This window comes from Vanessa cardui, chromosome 9 (genome assembly GCF_905220365.1).
Source record: "Vanessa cardui chromosome 9, ilVanCard2.1, whole genome shotgun sequence".
In the NCBI taxonomy this organism is placed as follows: domain Eukaryota; kingdom Metazoa; phylum Arthropoda; class Insecta; order Lepidoptera; family Nymphalidae; genus Vanessa; species Vanessa cardui.
This window is the reverse complement of record NC_061131.1, coordinates 13864541-13885283: the sequence shown is the minus strand read 5'-3', so window position 1 is coordinate 13885283 and position 20743 is coordinate 13864541. Positions and strand designations below refer to the sequence as shown.

The 20743-nt window shown below is 32.7% G+C and overlaps 2 protein-coding genes across 2 annotated transcripts in view; one reads left to right on the top strand and one right to left on the bottom strand.

The window, feature by feature from the left end:
* The window catches only part of LOC124532604 (angiotensin-converting enzyme), a 177831-nt gene that overhangs the window by 51395 nt on the left and 105693 nt on the right, over nucleotides 1–20743 (bottom strand). The window lies entirely within an intron of this gene.
* Nucleotides 6172–11293, top strand: LOC124532606 (skin secretory protein xP2-like). The gene is made up of 2 exons (XM_047107592.1): nucleotides 6172–6327; nucleotides 9969–11293. Exons 1-2 carry the CDS (start codon nucleotides 6319–6321, stop codon nucleotides 11049–11051), a joined length of 1092 nt encoding a protein of 363 aa, XP_046963548.1. The 5' UTR covers nucleotides 6172–6318; the 3' UTR covers nucleotides 11052–11293.

Below are 20743 nucleotides of genomic sequence, written 5' to 3'. Positions count from 1 at the left end.
AAACTCTGTCGTTCCAATTTGTGCTCATTGTAATAAAAAAAGGCCATAACATTGAAAACTGTTTTCAACTTATAAATGAAAAAAACCTAATGTTGATAAATCCGCTACTATAAATTCTCTTACAATAAATAATAAAATTCAATAATTATTCAAATAGGTAATAGTAACTACTTATGTTTAATATAGAGTAGGGCTGAGTGTTTCCCGATTCTATTAAAGACAATTCATTTAGTTCAAAACGAAAAAAAAGAAGTGTTTGCGTTTAGTTGATGGTCTTAGTATCGAGTTAGATTTTATTTTAGTTTCAGATAGTTTTATACAAATATTGCAAGGTCAAAATCTTTTTAGCAAACTTAAAATCACGTTTTCAGAGAAAAGTTTTGGTCCCCGAATATGTCTAAATATACTCGCAAGTTTATTGATAATTGTCTTACTTGCAAAGTCAATAAGAGTCAATCTGGCTCTCGACAAATTTCCCTTCACCCTATTGATAAGCCTCCTGTTCCTTTTCACACAGTTCATATGGATACGACTGGCAAATTAAGTGGCAATAAACCTATAAAACAGTACATCATTGTATTCATAGATGCTTTTACAAAATATTTTTTTATGAAACCCGTCAATAACCTTACTGCCTTAACCACCGTTAATTGTCTTAAAGAATTAATGTATACCTTTGGGACCCCTAAAAGAATAGTTTGTGATCAGGCTACTTCATACACATGCAAATAATTTAGAAGTCGGTCAATAGAAATACATTTTATCGCTAGTGGCGTTAGTCGTGCTAATGGGCAAGTCGAGCGAATGATGAAAGTATTGACAAACTGTTTTACCATTTCTGAAAATACATCTGCCAGGAGAGGTTGGAAGGATGTCGTAGGTGAAGTACAGTTAGCAATTAACAGTACTTTCAACAAAAGCACTGGTCACGCATCTTTCCAGCTTCTCATGGGCTGTAATCAGTCTCCTCCCGCTTTATCAGCCTTGACAGATAATATTGAACGTTTTGACCTCGATATTTGCCGTCAAGAATCGAAACAAAGGATGGACGAGCGGGCTAATATTCAGAAAATTGACTTTGATAATACAAAAGCTAAAATTGTGCCCTTTAGGTGACGTTGTGCTTGTAAAGCAAAATTCTCGTAATATTAACAAATCGGCAAATATTAGGGTCCATGCGTTATTAGATAAGTTAATGATAATAACAGATATACTGTAAAAGTCTATGAGACTGGTAATGAATTGTACGTGTCACATGATGATTTACGTATTTTTAGCCCAGATATGGGACGCGAGTTATCAAATACTTTGAATGACTGATTTATATGAAATATATGACAATATGTATGATGTGATTATAAGTTGTAGTACGTAGTAATTGTAAACATTTTGTGCGGGCAGTGGTTGCCTGGCCAACGACCACTGCTTTCACAAATGTTTTTATTGATTTAGAATAAATGTAATTTTGTTTTAATGTGTTTGTATTGTGAACCCGGTTGCCACTGTGATTTGGCAGCTTGCCATGTGACTTGGCAGATATCTGATTGTCATGTGATTTGACAATTTTACCATGTGAGTTGGCAGATATCGGGTGTCGAAAGCCATGTGATTTGGCTACACTTTGCCACTGTGATTTGGCAAGTGTGTGTTTGTCATGTGATTTGACAATTTAGAATATATGTAATTTTGTTTTAATGTGTTTGTATTGTGAACCCGGTTGCCACTGTGATTTGGCAGCTTGCCATGTGACTTGGCAGATATCTTATTGTCATGTGATTTGACAATTTTACCATGTGAGTTGGTAGATATCGGGTGTGGAGGGCCATGTGATTTGGCCACACTTTGCCACTATGATTTGGCAATATACCATGCGAGTTGGTATGTGTTTTAAGGCCATGTGATTTGGCCAGTGTGTTTGTCATGTGATTTGACAATTTACCATGTGAGTTGGTATGTGTTTAAGGCCATGTGATTTGGCCAGTGTGCTTGTCATGTGATTTGACAATTTACCATGTGAGTTGGTATGTGTTTAAGGCCATGTGATTTGGCAATTTACACTGAGAGTTGTTATGTAGATGTTTGAGCCATGTGATTTGGCATATGTTATTATGTTTGTGTGATGTAAATGATATTGTAACAAATATTTCTGTATAACATATTGCGAGGTATGTGTTCTTTTAGTTCGCGAGCCATACTGGCTGCTCGTCAGAATGGCCGTGTGGGAGATAATAATTTTTAATCAACTTCCGATCTTATAATACGGTTGTGCTATTGACTCAAAAAGACAAGTTGCTATAAAAAGAGGCTCGACAGATGTCAACAGATCAGAAGTGGTTCAGTGTTGAACACGGCACAATCGGTGCTCTGAACTGTTTATTTGGCAATTAACCCAGGTGAGCGCATTTTTGTAAGTATTCTGTAATAATTAATCATTAAATATTCTGTACATCGAATTAATTGTATTTAGTGTTTAAGAATAAGTATAATTTATTGTTATTGTTTTAAATATACATTGTTTACTTATAAATTGGTTCTACTATTTATTTTGTCACCCGTTCTCCGACATGTTTGTTTTAAGAATGATAATTCCAATCAATTACTATACAACAAACCAATTCAACCAAATTTGAAGAAAGAGGTTAATTAAATAATTTAAAACGCATTACACATAATGCCAATAGATTTTTTTTTAATTAATAATTTAGTCCGAATCAAATTTTATTGAGGTCTTAATATTTGACATCATAGTGAGAAAGATTATTTCTGTTTGAAATAGCAAATAAATAGATAAGTAATTGTTTAATTAATCAGATGTAATGTTTTCGTCCAGTGGTTCGATTACCGGACAGGACAATTATTTATCACAAACAGCAGTTTGTGGTGTTATATTTTAGCTCCAGCCAAATTAGTGTTGTACATGAGTCGATAAATCTAGATTAATTTTAAAATAACAGTTACAATATTACGTTGCAATTTCACTCTCTATATCGACGTCGTATGTTCATTATAAGTCCATTGCACCCATTTAGGGCCAGAAGAGTTCAAGGTCAGTGAACCGGTCAGGTCTCAGGTTTGATTCGCATTGAGAGCACCTTTCCAATGTAATGGGAACTCGGTCACATGCAACATACGTAATAAACTCGAGCGTGTAGCATCTTTATCTGTAAAAGTGACTCTTATACCTATTAAAATAAATGTCATATTAGCGTCATAATATTGATTGTTTAATTTGTTACAATGTTGCAAAATTTGTCATAGTATTTTAACTAGGTTTGTTCATGATATGACAATTTTTTTTACGCAATATTTTTTTATTCTGATTTTTAATAAAAAAATAGCGTTCGGTCATTGGTGCTGTAAGAAATATTAACCAATCCTAATATTGTCAATATGGTAAAGTAAAGTAAAGTAAAAGTAAAGTAACAGCCTGTAAATTTCCTACTGCTGGGATAAGGCCTCCTCATCCATTAAGGAGAGGGTTTTGGAACATATTCCACCACGCTGTTCCAATGCGGGTTGGTGGAATGCACATGTGGCAGGATTTCGATGAAATTAGACACATGCAGGTTTCCTGACGATGTTTTGCTTCGCCGCCGAGCACGAGATGAATTATAAACACAAATTAAGCACATATATATAGTGGTGCTTGCCTGGGTTTGAACTCATAGTCATCGGTTAAGATACACGTGTAGCTCAATATGGTAGCAACATTGAAAACTTAATGTTTTGTTCCTTGACTCTATAGTTGCACTGACTTACTAACTTTAAGCCAAACAAAATTGCTGTTTGGTTGAAGAATAACGAAGGTACCGGTAAAAGGTACCAACATCCAAATAAATTTCTCCTGATGTAAAGTATATGATACTCGACAGGGTTATATTTTCAATAAATATTGTTTGGTACAGGAGAAATTTATGCGTTCCCAATGTTCAACGATATTTGACGCTAAATGTAGGCTTTCGAACCACACCGAGTCATGTCATTACGTATTACGGAATAATCATAATTTCTAGTTTACCTTACTTTTAATTACTGTATTTAATCTGTATCTTATATCTCTGTCAGCTGACAAAGATATAGCTTTATAACGCGTAATTAATGAATATTCAACGAGATAATTATAGACCATTTAAAGACAGTACACATTAAACTAATGTGTTAAAGAATTCTACGCATCCGTTTTCTCCGTAGTATTTCTTAATACACTTAAAAAGGTTTTAAGGAAATAAAATCGATTCCGTGAGCGAGCTCAATGCTCGATGATTTTTGAATCCTTCGACGAGATAACAATTATGAGGAAACGTGATTGGTCGATTCGAAAATTGAAAATCGAACTGAAGTTGTGAAACAATTCGGAATTCAAAATTTATCCACGAGAAATAGTCGTTTAAATGTAGTGGGTGTATTTGTGATCGTAATTTGCGAGTGTGTGGGAATGATATAGACGATTAAATGTCCGTATGAATAAGTCACTCGGTCGTGGGTCCGTCTAGAGACTTCGTCGAATCCGTTAAGAGACTTTTTATCTGCTATTTTGGTCAGTTCGAAAAGGCAACGACATTCTCTTAAAAAAAAACTAAATTATGTAGCAAAAATTTTGTGTGACAAATTTTTAATCGAATAAGCCTTAAGCCTTCTTTACGTGATTTTTTTAATGAAGTATCTACATGAAGTTTCAGATGTATTAGCTTCTTCATTAGTCAATGTATACAGATGTTTTCCCTCAGAAAGTCTTTCCCTTTCTTTCATCTTCTATTTTTGCCCAAACAAAACAATCTATGATAATGTTTTTCAGTTCATGTGTCAGGATTTACTTACAACCTTTTTTATATTATTACTTTTAATACATTAGTATTATTTCTATTTCTTTTAAGAAATTGAGATTTACAAACGATTTCGTAACGATTCAAAACGTAGTAGTTATGTTAATTAAAATATCTTCATTATAATAATATATTCGACCTTGGCAGTTATTTCAATCAAAGCCGTCGTTAATTTTCATATACATAATTATGTCTTCTTCATCGAAATTATATTTCGGTGCATTTTCCTCTTTGTGTAAAATTGTTCGTGTATTGATTTTATTATTAACAAGTTATTTTGAATAACCTAATTTGATTAAAAGAGTGCTGTATATGTATAGAAAACACTATTTAACTGAAATTACGGCTTGCCCATTAACTATTTAGAAATTGTTTATTTTTTCATACAAACCAAGTTCAAGCACTCCGAATCTAATTACATCAAAATTGGCTCAGTGATTTAGTCGGCGCAAAAGACATTCAGACAGAGTTACTTTCGCATTTATAATATTAGTGTACAGAGGGTAGAGCAGTAATAAAATACCCATCATTTAATATTACAAAGATAATGTTTGATTAAGTTGAATATTTATCGAAAATTTATAACATTTTACTTGCGTAATTCGAATCAAAAATAAATCGATAAACGTTACGTATGTATGTAATACGCAAAATAAGCATCATTTATTTAAATAACTATTTATATTTAGTCGAAATACATAGCAATAATTGACTCTTAAGTAGATTAATAATTAACCAGTATCAAAAACAAAAGTTAACTATGTCAAAAAACTTCATATAACTACAAAATTTCGTCAAAATCGATATTAAAATACTTCCACAATCCTAATACCATATCGAAAGACTAATCCTTTGTGACCAGAATAGATACTAAAAAACTGTCTAGCACAGATATAAAAAACATCTTTCTACAAAGACCTCGGTGATATACAACTCGGCATAAAATAAAGATATTGTTATGAAAAAATAATCTTTGTTGATAAATACGGTGAATTACAAAAATGTACCAAAATTACTTCACGAGACTAAGTAGGTGTATATTTCATAACAACAATAATAAGAGTCATTCAAAAGCCGTAACGTTTTTAAGACACTGAGTAAAATACTTTTCATTAATTGCAGTGAAAATCAAATATGTTTATTATTAAAATACAACAAAACCTTTAATTAATATTTCGAACGTATTTATTCTAATTAATTTTAATCATACACTATTAACATCCAAATTCCAAACTTCACACTGGTCGAAAACGCATTAATAGAAAAAAAATAAAAATTATATTTTTTTTTTAAATAACGAACGCACGGCGCGTCTATCCCCCGCATGTCGGTCGAACGTACAAGTACGAAGGACTCTCGTAGCAAAACTCGCTCGGTCCCAACATTTAGAGGGGCTAGCGAAAGTTCTACCAAATAAACAACTATAAAAACACAAGGCACCGTCAGTTTTGCATCCAGTCCGATTCCCGACTCCAACCACCTTTCAAGAGGCATAATGAAGACGGTGAGTGAAGTCATTAAAATCATTATAAGTGTTAGTGAGTGAAGTGAAGTGACTTCAAAAAAGTGTATCGCAAATCCGTGTCTCCCGAGACGATCAGTGTTGTGTATCATTGAGTTTTTTTTTTTTAAATATTAAACTCGTCACGGTGTGCGATTTAACGGGATATGACACACTTTTTTGAAGTCAACACGCAAAACATAATACCGATCATTGCGGATTAGATAAACATCTGTTTCGTTGTCGTATTGTCAAACCTTATATGCGTTTAAAATACTCATTAAAGTTTCAACGTTCAATTATAAACGTTCCATAAATCTTAAGAAGTTAAATACTTATCATTTCATAACGCATTACAGTTAATTATGGATTGAGCTAAATATTTTATCCAATAATTGTAATCCTTAAACGACGATCTAATTGAATTTAATATAAAATCAAGAGTAAATAATAATACGCAATAATTTCCGTTTCGTTCAAATCACGTTCGCATAACTATTATACTCGGATATAATTATATTTAGGCGCATTCGTAATCTACTTGAAATTTTTATTTAAAAATTAAAAGTAAAAACTACTTTGAGGGTCAATTTAAAATACGATCAATTATATTTATTTAGTCTTTTACAAATCAACGATGCAAATATGAATTCACATTCCATTAGTTATGCAAAAGGAGTCCAACAAATAAGGAGGTTGTGATGTATTAAATAAACGCATTGAAATTTAATTCGAACAATGCGTTACTTTACCTATTGCATCACAATGCTTTTCCTTCATTGATTAAGACAGGTTTGGCGAACTAGGAAGAGAGACCATGAAACCTAGGTATTAAGTTGCTATAGGCTATCTTGTTACTTATGTAACACAATTACGGGATAAACAGATCTAAAGTAACATATTACATAAAATCGTATCGTAAATACCTAACACTGTAACATACCCGTAACGAGGAATAAAAAATATAATCTTGTTAAATAATGTCTTATATTAACGTTATGGGTGAAGTATTATTGGGTTATATAAAGTGTTTATTGATTTAGTACAAAAAGCTATATTAATATACAACTATTATCAATTATTGCTTGGATTGCTGTTTATAATAATAGAGTAAAAAACTCTTAATACTAAAATCTACATAGCTTAACTAATTAATGTAATAAGTCCTGCTAAAACATATTTTAAAATAATATCTAAAAGATTATTTTAGAGATATTTATACACAATTACATTTATGTGTGTCTTTAAAAAGTAATGATTTGTTTGTCCATAGAAGTTATAACGATCAAAGTATTAATTCTTAAATTGATAGCTTGTTTCTGTTTCAAATTAACCTATAATAATTGTCGCTACTTGAGAAAATGATACCTTACACAATGTCCTGCATCGACTGGTTTTCGTAAACCTTATGCTAAGGCTATATTTAAATATTTGCATTTTCTTACATTCATATTTTGTACCTACTATGCTATTAATGCTGGAGTAAATTAGACCTGTTTTATAATATCTAGGCCGAATAAAATACGGTTCGAAATTCAAATAAATTTAGCAAATTAAAAAAAAACGTAAACGATGTTTTTTATGGCTGTCTAATTTTATTTCATATGTTTAAGAAAAAAAATCATGTAGGCATTGTGTAGCAGATTTAAATTAAATCAATTGCTACGATCGTTATTCAAAAAAAAATGTAGTACAAAAAATACTTATCGATCTTACGTTTAACTACTTACTGGAAAAAGGTTAATTATGTTGTCAGTTTATGCAATTCATTCAATGCGAATACTATATTACAAAACCGACTCATTTATTTGTATCCTGTATAACCTGGCTCACCTTAAAAGGCGTCTAAGACCGGTCTATCTCGTTTGATGATTGGCGTTTACAAAAAATAAAACGTCAGAATTAGATAAGAGTTTGTACGTATGATTTAATCAATCAACATTCATTAATTACTTTGTTCAATTATAATCATATCAATAACATTTTTGATATCATAAATGATTATTACATATGACAAATGAATCAAATCATAAAAATAATTGATCGTTTGTATGAATCAAGGTTTCCCCGTATATGTCTAAATGGTAATGTAACATTTCTCATAGCAATAAGCACAAATGAACTAACAAAGTTCAGAATTAACCTTACAATCCGTCTATTGTGCGGTGGGACGTTATTGCGAAAGATTCCTATATTTTCCCATACGCAATAACAAATTAACGCATATAGCATACTGTTTGTTTAGGCTTCGAATTGCTTAAGTTCATAAAAGAAAAAAAAAATATAAAAACTTTTTCGTACAATAATATTAATCACATAGTACTCGAAATAAACTCTTTGTTGAGGTTAATAGCGTTTAAATTACAGTCAGCTATAACAATTACAATAACACTTAAATCAATAAATGGTTCGAGAATTTAAAAGGCAACTCATAACCAGAATCGTAAGCATAAATGTTTATTTTATTAACTTTTTTTATGAGACTTGAAGACCAATGTCATTTATTCTACAGCCTATTTGTATTTTTATGAAAAAGTTTTAATTATTAAGTAGAATAATGTATTGATAATAGCAACATTTCGCATACTTAAAGTAATGAGGTTAGTCAGTAAAAATGTGATGTTTTTCTCATATTCCGTTATTATGCAAGAGTTCGATTGTAATTTTTTAAAGTGTTTACTACTTGACATTCTGTCAGATGACACGAACGCAATCGATTTCGTAATAGCCGACTGATATTTTTACCGTTTTTATATCATTTTCACCGTATTGACGATGATATGATCATGTTTACGTCAACGTCAAAGTTTTATTAAAAGCGAATGTTTAAAAAAATCATATGAGTAATCCAAATTACAATTATTTAGTATCATATGTATTAGTAAATATTTTTTAAATTTGTAATTAGTATCACATTTGTTCCAACAGTGTAGCAATCATATTCGTCTTTATGTATACATAATAAATAAATCTAGGTTAAGTTATTTAATACAAATCGGTTAAACAAAGTTTTTGACATTGTCTAATATGTAGAACTAAAATAGAAGATTATTAAAATACGCTCTTATGTTATGTATATAACTATATTTGTTGCGAATAATCAAATCAACCTTAGTAGCTGATTTTGATAATAATACTTATATTAAATCTGTACAAACTGTATAAAACCTAAAACATATTTATCCATCTTAAATAGCTAGTAAATATATACATGACCAAATTAATATTTAATAAATATAAGCTTTGGAAAACAAATAAAAAGATGTATGTAATCAAACCTTTTGCACGATAATTGAAAATTAAAAACGTCTTCCGTTCATAATAATATCATTTTTCTATAGTTATTAAGTCAAATATACAAGTTAATGATTAGTTCCGCAAAAATTAACCAAATATTTTATTTATTCTCAAAATCTTTAATGCTAGCAATTTCGTATCGCTGTTGACATAATGACACTCTTGTTGGTTCGACATGATTGATCGCTTCCCCAGCATTATTTGCATAAATGTCACGACAAATATGCACAAGCGAGGACGCATTTTCATCATCGTGTACATCGGAAAATATGCGCAACATTTCCTAATGAAATATAATAATACTAATTGATATTGTGATATACTAATATTTTCTCTTTTATTCACAGATCTGTTTAGTTTTTCTGCTGGTAGCAGCAGTAGCTGCCAGCGAGAAGAAATCTACAGAACAAAAGGCTGAAGGCCTCGAGAAAAAGTTGGACAAACGTGGTCTTCTGAACTTAGGATATGGATATGGCATCAGTGGTCTCGACGTCGGCTATATCGGCAGCGGTCACGGCCATGGAGGCGCCTACAACTTCGTCGACGAAGGAACTCTAGCCCACTCTGGCTACGGAATCGACCTCGGTGGTCGCACCGATGTCACCAGAACCATCACACTCGTCAAAGGAGTCCCATACGCCGTACCAGTCGACAGGCCCGTACCTTACCCCGTTGAGAAGCACGTGCCATACCCCGTCAAGGTCCCCGTACCCCAACCCTACGAGGTCGTCAAACATGTGCCTGTTCACGTTAAAGAATACGTCAAAGTTCCCGTACACGTACCAGCTCCGTACCCAGTAGAGAAGAAAGTGCCCTACCCAGTCCATGTGCCCGTCGACAGGCCCTACCCCGTCAAAGTGTTGGTGCCCCAACCTTACCCAGTAGAGAAGCACGTTCCTTACCCAGTCAAGGTGCCCGTACCTCAGCCCTACCCCGTTGAGAAACACGTGCCATACCCCGTTGAAGTTAAGGTGCCCGTACCCCAGCCCTACCCAGTGATCAAGCACGTCGGTGTGCCCGTAAAGGTTCCCGTTGACAGGCCTTACCCCGTACATGTACCAGCTCCCTACCCCGTTGAAAAGCCAGTGCCCGTTGCTGTGCCAGTTGAGAAGCCCGTCGCCTACCCCGTACATGTACCAGTAGACAGGCCCTACCCCGTCCATGTCGACAGACCCGTGGCTGTGCCCGTCAAGGTGCCAGTGCCAGAGCCTTACCCAGTATACAAGCACGTCCCCGTTGAAGTAGAGAGGCCCGTGCCTGTCCCAGTCAAGGTGCCCGTTGACAGGCCCTACCCAGTGCACGTTGAGAAGCACATTCCCGTCCCAGTAGAGAAGCCCTACCCAGTACCAGTTAAGTACCCAGTGTTCGTCAACGAGCACAACGATCACAACAGCCACTTGAGCTTCGGAGGCTCCTACTACGAGCACTAAGTAAATTAAGTTAGTTTCATAGTTTATCATCCGCTATCGTCACCAGCGCTATTTATATCTCGCCACTCTCGGCCGGGACACAGCAAAATTTTCTTTTGACTATTTAAACTGTCCTTCTATGAGATTTCATGTCATATAAGTGTACAGAAGGTACAGGCGTACGTGTACGATGTGATGCAAATGTTACCATTAATAGGTTAAGTCGACTGTAATATACGAAATAAATAAACATAAGATAATAATGCTATTCGTTTTATTTTTGATATCAATTACAAATATACAACCAAAAAATAAATACTTTTTGTTGCTAGTATAGATACATATGTATGTATATAAGTGTATTTAACAATCATGACTTTATTTTTAAATGTTGATAAAGAGTAACTACTGAGTTTCTTGCCGGTTATTCTCGGTAGACTCTACTTTCCGAACCGGTGGTAGCTTTATATAATATAGTAGTTAAATGACAATTCAAAAGTGCTTGTAAAAGCCTACTTGAATAAAGTATATTTTGATTTGATAGAAACGCCACTCGAGTTAAAGAAAGGTTCGATGTTTTTGACCAGGAAGCAAAACAGAGGTCAAGTTATATAGAGACGTGGAAGTAAGCTGTTAACGACCTTGGCTATGCTGTGTACTTTAAAATGCGAGTAAAATAATCTAGTAGAAATTAAATTTAATAACTGATCAAGTACTAGTCGAATTTGGCTTGAGGGGTTCCTTACAAATGTTTTTGAGAATTTAAATACAGAAATACGTGTGCATTCAGAGTACATTTAAATAACTTAACTATTACTATTTTATCATTATTGATGGAATAGATGAAGCAAAGTTTTTTTATGGGTACTATAACTATCATGATATATAGGTACAGCTCAAAGCTAATTGTTCTTTGACTACTATTGTATATACTACAATATACATGTAGTTTTAATGCAGTGTCCAATATTTATAATATGTAGTACAACAAAGGACTAGTATAGTCCTAGTATAGTACAGATTAATAGTTCAACCGTTTAAGAGAAGAGTAGTTGGAAATTTAATATTAAAATAAATGATTATTGTAACGTTTCATTTTAATGTTTTGGTATTAAATAATCCTGTGCTCCTTGTGTTGTGTTGTGTTATATTATGTAAATTTTAATTTTTTTATCATCTTCTACGTCAGTATACAATATAAATAGGACATGACTAAATGTTTTTAATGACTGTAAATGAAACAAATACATACCGTTCTTGACAATTTACTATGAAGAAATATTAATGATCATGATTTTATTTTTATGACGCTAATTTTATAGTATAACAATTATATTATAGTTAGTTAATTGTCGTAATTCGCTCGTAAATGTATATTAGTATTTACAGATTTTCTATTTAAATGCTTACTTGAATTATTTGAATATAAATTTTGTAATCACGTAAGCTTCTTATAAAAACCATTAGAAATTCACGCTTGTTACATTAATGGTTTAAAATTAGATCGGGTAAAAAACTTCGTAGCGTTTTAAGCCCAGTATTAAACGCGCAGCTTCTTGTATATGTATATATAAGTTTTATTGACATTTGTTTAACACTTTTATCAGTTGAGTAAGACAAAAAAAGTGTGCAAATAAAATCAAATTACTTTATTCAATATAGAGGCATTGCACTTATTGTCTATGAAATTAAATACCAGATTAAATTCCAAATAAAATTTGGTAAAGAAAATAACCTAACCTAGGAAATTGGAGTCGTCAATTTGTGATTATTTACATATATCCAGAATTGATGATATAAATGAAATACTAATATTAGGTTAATGACAAAATTAGTAGTATTTACCTTTTATGTTAATTTTAAAATAATTAAAACCTATTCTTTTATATGAAAATTTTGACGGCCGTTGGTTTTTTAGTTGAGACCAAACCGAGAACCATAATTATATATCAATTTAATTCACCCACATTAATGTTACCGTTCCTTAACCCTTTATTAAGAATAAGGATAATTAATCAATGTAATTGCATTATAATTATAGACAAACATTACAAGTCGTGTTACACAGTCTAGCAGAATTATGCTTTAATTAAATACTACTTGATAAATGAACAATTTGCGACTATAGTAGACCTCACACAAGTAGGGCATATCGTGAGCGAAATGCTACTGTTTAGGGTCGTTTATATGCACCGATTTGTTACATGTTTAATTAAAGTACTATGGAAAGGTCCGTTTATATCTATCGACTTATTACAAGTCCAAGGTGCGTTTATATCGACCGATGTGTCACTCTAATTTATATATATAATCTATAAGCTCTCACAATCCAAGCTCTCTACAAGCTCTGTTGAGGTATTATACGGATCAACTAAAGCTCACAGGATTGTAATTATTATTAATAATAACCAGATAATTAATAAGATAATAATCATTTCAATTTTCGAATCCTTTTAATATTATTTTTATTAATACATAAATATATATGTTAAATGTTTTATACGGTATCTGACGATGTAAAAGATCTTCGAAGTACGTTCTTATAGAATCACCCAGACATACATACGTTAATGCAAAACAATGAGCATATTGTCCCATTGTGTTTGATCTCACACGAAATACTATCGTGTATAAATGTGGACAAAAAGATAGTGAAATAAAAAAAATAATTAAGAACTAAGGCCACGATTATTACGAAGCGGAATACTTCAAAACTTGCGTTATATTTCAAACATTTATGGCATATGTTCTCGGAGTTGCATGTGGGCCACCTTTTATGTTATAGAGGGCAAACGACCAAGAGGCTCACCTCAAGAGTGGTTGTGCGAGGTAGAAAATGACTTAAAAATCGCGCTGTTGTGGATTTTCGGACAACAAGGTGGTGACTACTTACCTGATGGTAAGTAGTAACCACCGCCCATGGACAGCGTTATAAGAAAAGTAACCATTCCTTACATCGCCAATGCGCCAACCCTGGGAATTAAGGTTTTATGTCACTTGTGCCTGTAGTTATTGGCTATCGCTCTCTCCAAATCGGAACGTGACTTTATTGAGTAATGTTGCTTTTTGTTAGAGTTTTTGATGAGTGGATGATACATACCCAGGTGGGCTTGAACGAAGCCTACCACCAAGCTTATTATAAATTCAACAGCCAAATAGCAATGCTGACTATTGTTCAATTTCGGTTTAAAAGTTGAGATAGCTACTAGTACTACTAGATTTTTTTTTGGAATAGTTTGGCGGACGAGCATATGGGCCACCTGATGGTAAGAGGTCACCATCACCCATAGACAATGACGCTGTAAAAAATATTAACTGTTCCTTACGTCGTCAATGCGTCACCGACTTTGGGAACTAAGATGTTATGTCCCTTGTGCCTGTAGTTACACTGGCTCACTCACCCTTCAAACTGGAACAATACAACACTGCGTACTGTTTTTAAGCAATAGAATATTTTAAAAAAAAGAACGATATCTAATGTTATCGATAAACGGGATAAAGTGTAACTACAGGCACAAGGGACATAGCATCTTAGTTCCCAAGGTTGCTGACGCATTGAAGATGTAAGGAATAGTTACTATTTCTTACAGTGTCATTGTCTATGGGTGATGGTGACCACTTACCATCAGGCCTATATGCTCGTTTGTATCTTACTTAAGCGCAAAATATTCTGCCAATGTATCATGTTATATTGTTCGAATATCAAACGTGAGTTAAATCTATTACACAGTTGCGCCATCTATTTTAATTATGCGATAACTGCTTTATAGCGTGTAACCATATGTGGTGTGAAAGTATTGTTTATTGCAGTTTTGATAATGACCGACAGAGGGCTACATGTTACCGCTGGCATTAAAATTAAATTCATTAAGTATATGTATATATTCTATACAATACTTTAACATCCATCACGACATAAATTGTACACACAAATTAGGCTTACTATGGTTTTAACTTGAAATCATTCACGTCTTCCAGTTAAAGTTATTTACGAAAAAAGAACAAATTTTATATATTATTTGATTGTTATATAGTATTCATAAGACCTCGAAAGCGCGAAACAGCCCCTGGCTTCACCCGTAAATTAGATTTAATATTTCGGGTAAGTGGTTTAGCCGCAGAAATATAACAAAAAGACAAACAGATAGATTTACTTTAGAATTTATAACATACTGATGGAAAATAGGCATCACTCCCATATTGATTGATGGCGTGAGATCTTTTAACCATTCCTTATATCGCCCATTAAGATTTGTCTCTTGTATCTGTAGTTACACTAGCTCACATAAATGTATTAAAACAGAAATAAAACCCACGGAGCATTCGTGCAAACTCATAATAATAATTTACATAATCGTTTAGAGATTGGCATATATATAAAAAAAGTATGATTGTTACGCTTGTTACGGTTTCATAAGCTAATTAAATAATACTTCAACTTCATACGCGTTGGATGTGAAGTTTACACGAGACATATTTATGAAGTTTTCCTAACAAATGATTCTTATCGAAGAAAAATTACGATTTATTTATTTTTACAGTTTTTTTTTTCAATGATTTTATAAATATTAATTAATTTTTTTTTTATTGCTCTATATAATTAATTATACACAGTTTACGTTGAATCGAATTAAAATATACTTTATTTAAGTAAAATTTTACAATCTTTTGAATCATAATTTTACATAATTTTATGAAACGTAAAACTGGTAGTAGTTTTATGATTCGGAATGCACTATCGAGAAGAACTAGCAAGAAACTCAGTAGTAACTCTTAACAACATTTGAAATACAAAGAAATGTATTTAATATAACTATTTAAACTTGACTACTTTATAATATACTTTAAGTACTTAAGTTTAAAACTCTTATTTTAATTCCTAAATTTAATTTTTTTAGGTTACTTTAAATATATAAGTGAATGAGTTACCATAGAAACAATGCGAGCAAAACAATTTAATTATAAAATATACGGTGATCAATCAATTTGTATGCTTTGATACATGTATACGATAGTCAGAGTAAGAAAACCTACGTAAGCTTTCAAATTCATTTCTTTATCAAGTCTGAAACTCTTAGTATCTTTTGTATCTAAACATCAGATCATTGCAACGCAATATGTCATTCTCAATCAATAAAGCAGGTTATCACTGACACTGAGCACACGAAAATAGATCTTAAGTTGACGAACCTTTTCTTACTACGACTGTACTTATGACCTTATTATAATAACCATAAATAAAAATATATGAAAGAAATCAAAGAAAAACTTGCTCAAATATTTGCAACAAATGTTGCCACAAGTAATAATTTATCATGTTTCAGAAGTTAAATTATAACGTTACCACGTTGTAGAGTCGCTTTACCACGAATCTTGCTTCATAGAGATTAATGAATTTACGTTGGTGGATTAATGATATTGAATAACAATCGTCTTTTTATTAATTCTATGCTGTACTGTACGATGATGATTTATTTGGTGTATATTTTTTAATAATATTCGAAATTCAAATATTTTAATGAAGTAGCTATCTATGTTATGTCGAAATATTAGAAGTTAAAGAAAAAATACATCATATCATAAGTAATGCATGTATATATTATAGTGATAACCCTTATATTCCTATGTAGCTATCAAACAATAAATAACTCTTACTCAAACAGAGGATATCCAGGCATTAATTTAATTGAATTGACTTATTTTTATAGTACACAGATTAATAAAACTTTACCTTCAGCTTACAAAACGTCACTGGTTTTACCTTCTCGAGAAATTAATTTAAGAAATAGACTGTGTACTTTCCCAGAATCTCACTATCTCCATACCAAATATCATCTAAATCAATTCAGCGGTTTAAACGTGAAGAGGTAACATACTGAGTTACTTTCGTATATATAATATTAACATATTCATTTGTCAAATCTATACAAATATATTTCAAACGCAAGTAAGAATTGACCTTGTATTAATTGTAAAAATTCGGTATATTTAATTACGTTGCATTTAAAAATCATATAAATACCGACGAAAATTTGTACTGGCAAAAACTTATCACGAATGAGAATCAAACCCGTTAGCGTTGTAGCGCTTTACAGCGACTAAAGATCAAAGCAGTCTAAACGATATCAAGATCAGAAATCAAGTAGTTAATTATTTGTAATAAATAGTGTTATTAAAAACATAAATAATAATCAGTCATTACAAACAGAACGCATTACACAAGTAATAACATCACAGTTGAGTGAGGAGATAGAAATTATAATGTTGTAACAGTTACTCAACGGACAATTCGAGAAAAAAAAACAGATGTTAGATTATATTCCTTTTTTATCTGTGTAAATACATGCTCCACCTTTTACTTTGTTTGATAGATGCCCGCTCACAGCATACTTTGCCGTCAAACAGCAAAATTGAGTGCTGTTACGAAGTTGTTTCGGTTTGAAGGGGAATCAACCAGTGTACTTGGACTATAGATGTAATTCCCACCAGGTCACTGGTGTATTGACGATGTAAGAGGTGGTTTATATTTCTTATATCACTTATATCTATTACCGAGGTGACTAAGTATGGTAATTATAGTATATATAGATGATACAAATAGAGGCACACGGATGGTAAGATCAACATGAAAAATTTTATGGTCTCATAAATGATTAAAGGGGATCTGTATTCCGTAACAAGAAACTCGAATGTCATCACAAACAAGTGTGAAATGTCCGAATTTTAAAAATTTTAAAAATCACTTCGTATCTTGTTGCTCGTATCTATTTTGTTGTAGGCATATATATATATTATAATGACATTTCACGCTCGTGGGCTGCTTTGAGTTTCTTAACAGAAGCTTCGAATACTTTATATTATATCGAGATGATTAATAGTCTATCTATTTTTAATCATCTTACATTTTATTTGACAACCATTATTTGACAAATGACATTAAATAATAAGTATTAACATTGCTTGTCAAATATTGATGGCGACGTATTATGTATATCAATATAACTCGCTACTACATTAATAATAAATAAATATGAGACAACATCACATACATTACTCTGATCCCAATGTAAGTAGCTAAAGCACTTGTGGTATGGAATATCAGAAGTAACGATGGTACCACAAACACCCAGACCCAGACAACATAGATAACTAATGATAAAATCGACATCGACTCGGCCGGGAATCGATCCCGGGACCTCGGAGTGGACTCATGAAAACCGGTGTACACACCACTCGTCCACAGAGGTCGTCATTATCTTCAAATTTTATTGTGTTAGTTAGTTCATTCGTATCTTCTTTACTTTTTCTAATTGTATAAAAATGTGTGCTCTGTAAGAATTGAATTGAATGTATAAATAAATAACTAATTTACTAAACAACTATAAAGTTTTACAGTGACAGCAGTTGTGATACAATGTAACTAAAACACAACAAAATCTTTATAGAGCATGGTTTAACGGTTTAAAAGTTGAAAGGTTTCAAATAAGTATATAACACTGGCGGCTAACAATGGTTACTAAGCCACTTTGATTTGGTACCATCAAATTATCGATTGCATGTTTTCTGTTGAGAGTGAGTGAGATAGCAAAATAACGAATACAAGATTGAAGATTAAATCAATGGGAGTTAGAACATGAATAATTAATAATATTGGGCATTGGTTACGATATCAATCTCTGTTTCTGTAAATATTTTTTTTATATATGTAGGTGAACGCAACTGGTTCACCTGATGGTAAGTTGTCACCGCTATAAATATAGGAAACGTATGAAGTCATTCTTTCGTCATAGACTTACTTGGTGGTAGGGCTTTGTGCAAGCCCGTCTGGGTAGGTACCACCCACTCACTCATCAGTTATTCTACCGTCAAATAATACTACTCAGTATTGTTGTGTTCCGGTTTGAAGTGTGAGTGAGCCAGTGTAACTACAGGCACAAAGGATATAACATTGATGGCACATTGACGATGTAAGGAAAAGTTAATATTTCTTACAGCGTCATTGTCTATGGGTGATGATTACCACTTACCATCAGGTGGCCCATATGCTCGTCCGCCAACCTATACCATAAAAAAACCTTGGGAAATAAGTCATTATGATCCTTGTGTCCATCTCACACTGAATCACTCATCCTTCAAACCGGTGCCGTTTGCAAGTAGAATATACTATGCAGTGACCGTTGGTGGTACCTACCCAGACGGGCATGCACAAAACCCTACCGCCGAGTAATCTAACGGACGCCTTTTTTATTACACAACGTTTAAGCAATATCCGCTCAAACGGCGTCCTTTCATATCATTACAAAGATGAACAACATATTAAACTCGTTTTGAAGTTCCAAATTTATATACCGTCATTGCGTAACTTGCGCAATTATAATTGGGTATATTTTGGTATGATTTATTTCGCTGTAACACTTTTGTTACAGTTTCTCAAAATTGACACAAAATATATAATATTGCAATCAAAACTCAGTTCACTTATAGTTAATATAATTCTTAACATTTACCTACACATATTAAATTACTTTTATACGTATTACTTTTAAAAAGTAAAAGGTAAAGTAGTAAAGTAATAGCCTAAAAATTTCACACTGCTGGGATAAGGCCCCCTCTTCCATTCAGGAGAAGATTTGGAACATATTCCACCACGCTGTTCCAATGCGGGTTGGTGGATGCACATATGGCAGAATGTCGAAAAAATTAGACACATGCAGGTTTCCTAACGATGTTTTAAAAACTGAAGCAAAAAAACGATCCAAACATTCGTGTCTTATAGTAATTTGACTACTTTATTGACCAATTTGCTGTCAAAACATTTGGCCCTTGGAGTAGTGGTGCAAGAATCTCAATCGACAGTATAACACCTATCCTTATTGCCTACATTGGTGACAGGAGGACTGTTGTTTTGCGCAGAGTATCGGAATTGCGATTCCTTGGGGAAATGCCGCTAGCATTCTTGCCACCATTCCACGCGGTCAAGATTTAGTTCATACTTTTATATATTTCAGGACTAAATGTTAATAAGTCTTGTGTAAATAATTTACATTTAAAATGAAGATCTTATCATTCTGTTTTAAAACGAAATAAGACGCACATCTTACCGACTCATTATTTTATTTTCTTTCACTATCTGTGCTTGCTTGTACCCTTCACAGTAAAATGCAACATGATTGTATCTTATCAGGGACAAATTGGCTTGCACATACCCCCCACTTAATTATATAATGATAATGATTGTAACACAAGTGTAAACGACTGTGTCAAGGACAAAGTATGATCTGATTCTTTATTCTGCGTTGTACGTGTATTTGTAATAATTGCCCTAATCAGTTTGATTGGTTTCGATGCAAGATTATTTTTTACTTTTAAGGTCTGAAATTTAGGTACCTACGTCTTAGTATTTTTTTATAGTGTAGGATGGCGGACGAGCATATGGGCCACGTGATGGTAAGTAGTTATCATCACCCATAAACAAATATTAACTATTCCTTACATCGTCTAGAATAACTGATGAGTGGGTGGTATCTACCCAGACCGGCTTGCACAAAGCCCTACCACCAAGTATACTAGTACTCCGTTGGTAGCGATGTTTCTAGAAAATTCGTATTTTTTTATACATCGAAATTTGATTTACTTTAAATCCAAGGATACATAGGCTAGTTATTTTTGCCTAACACAAAGAACCAATCCTTTAAAACACGAGCGAAGCTGCA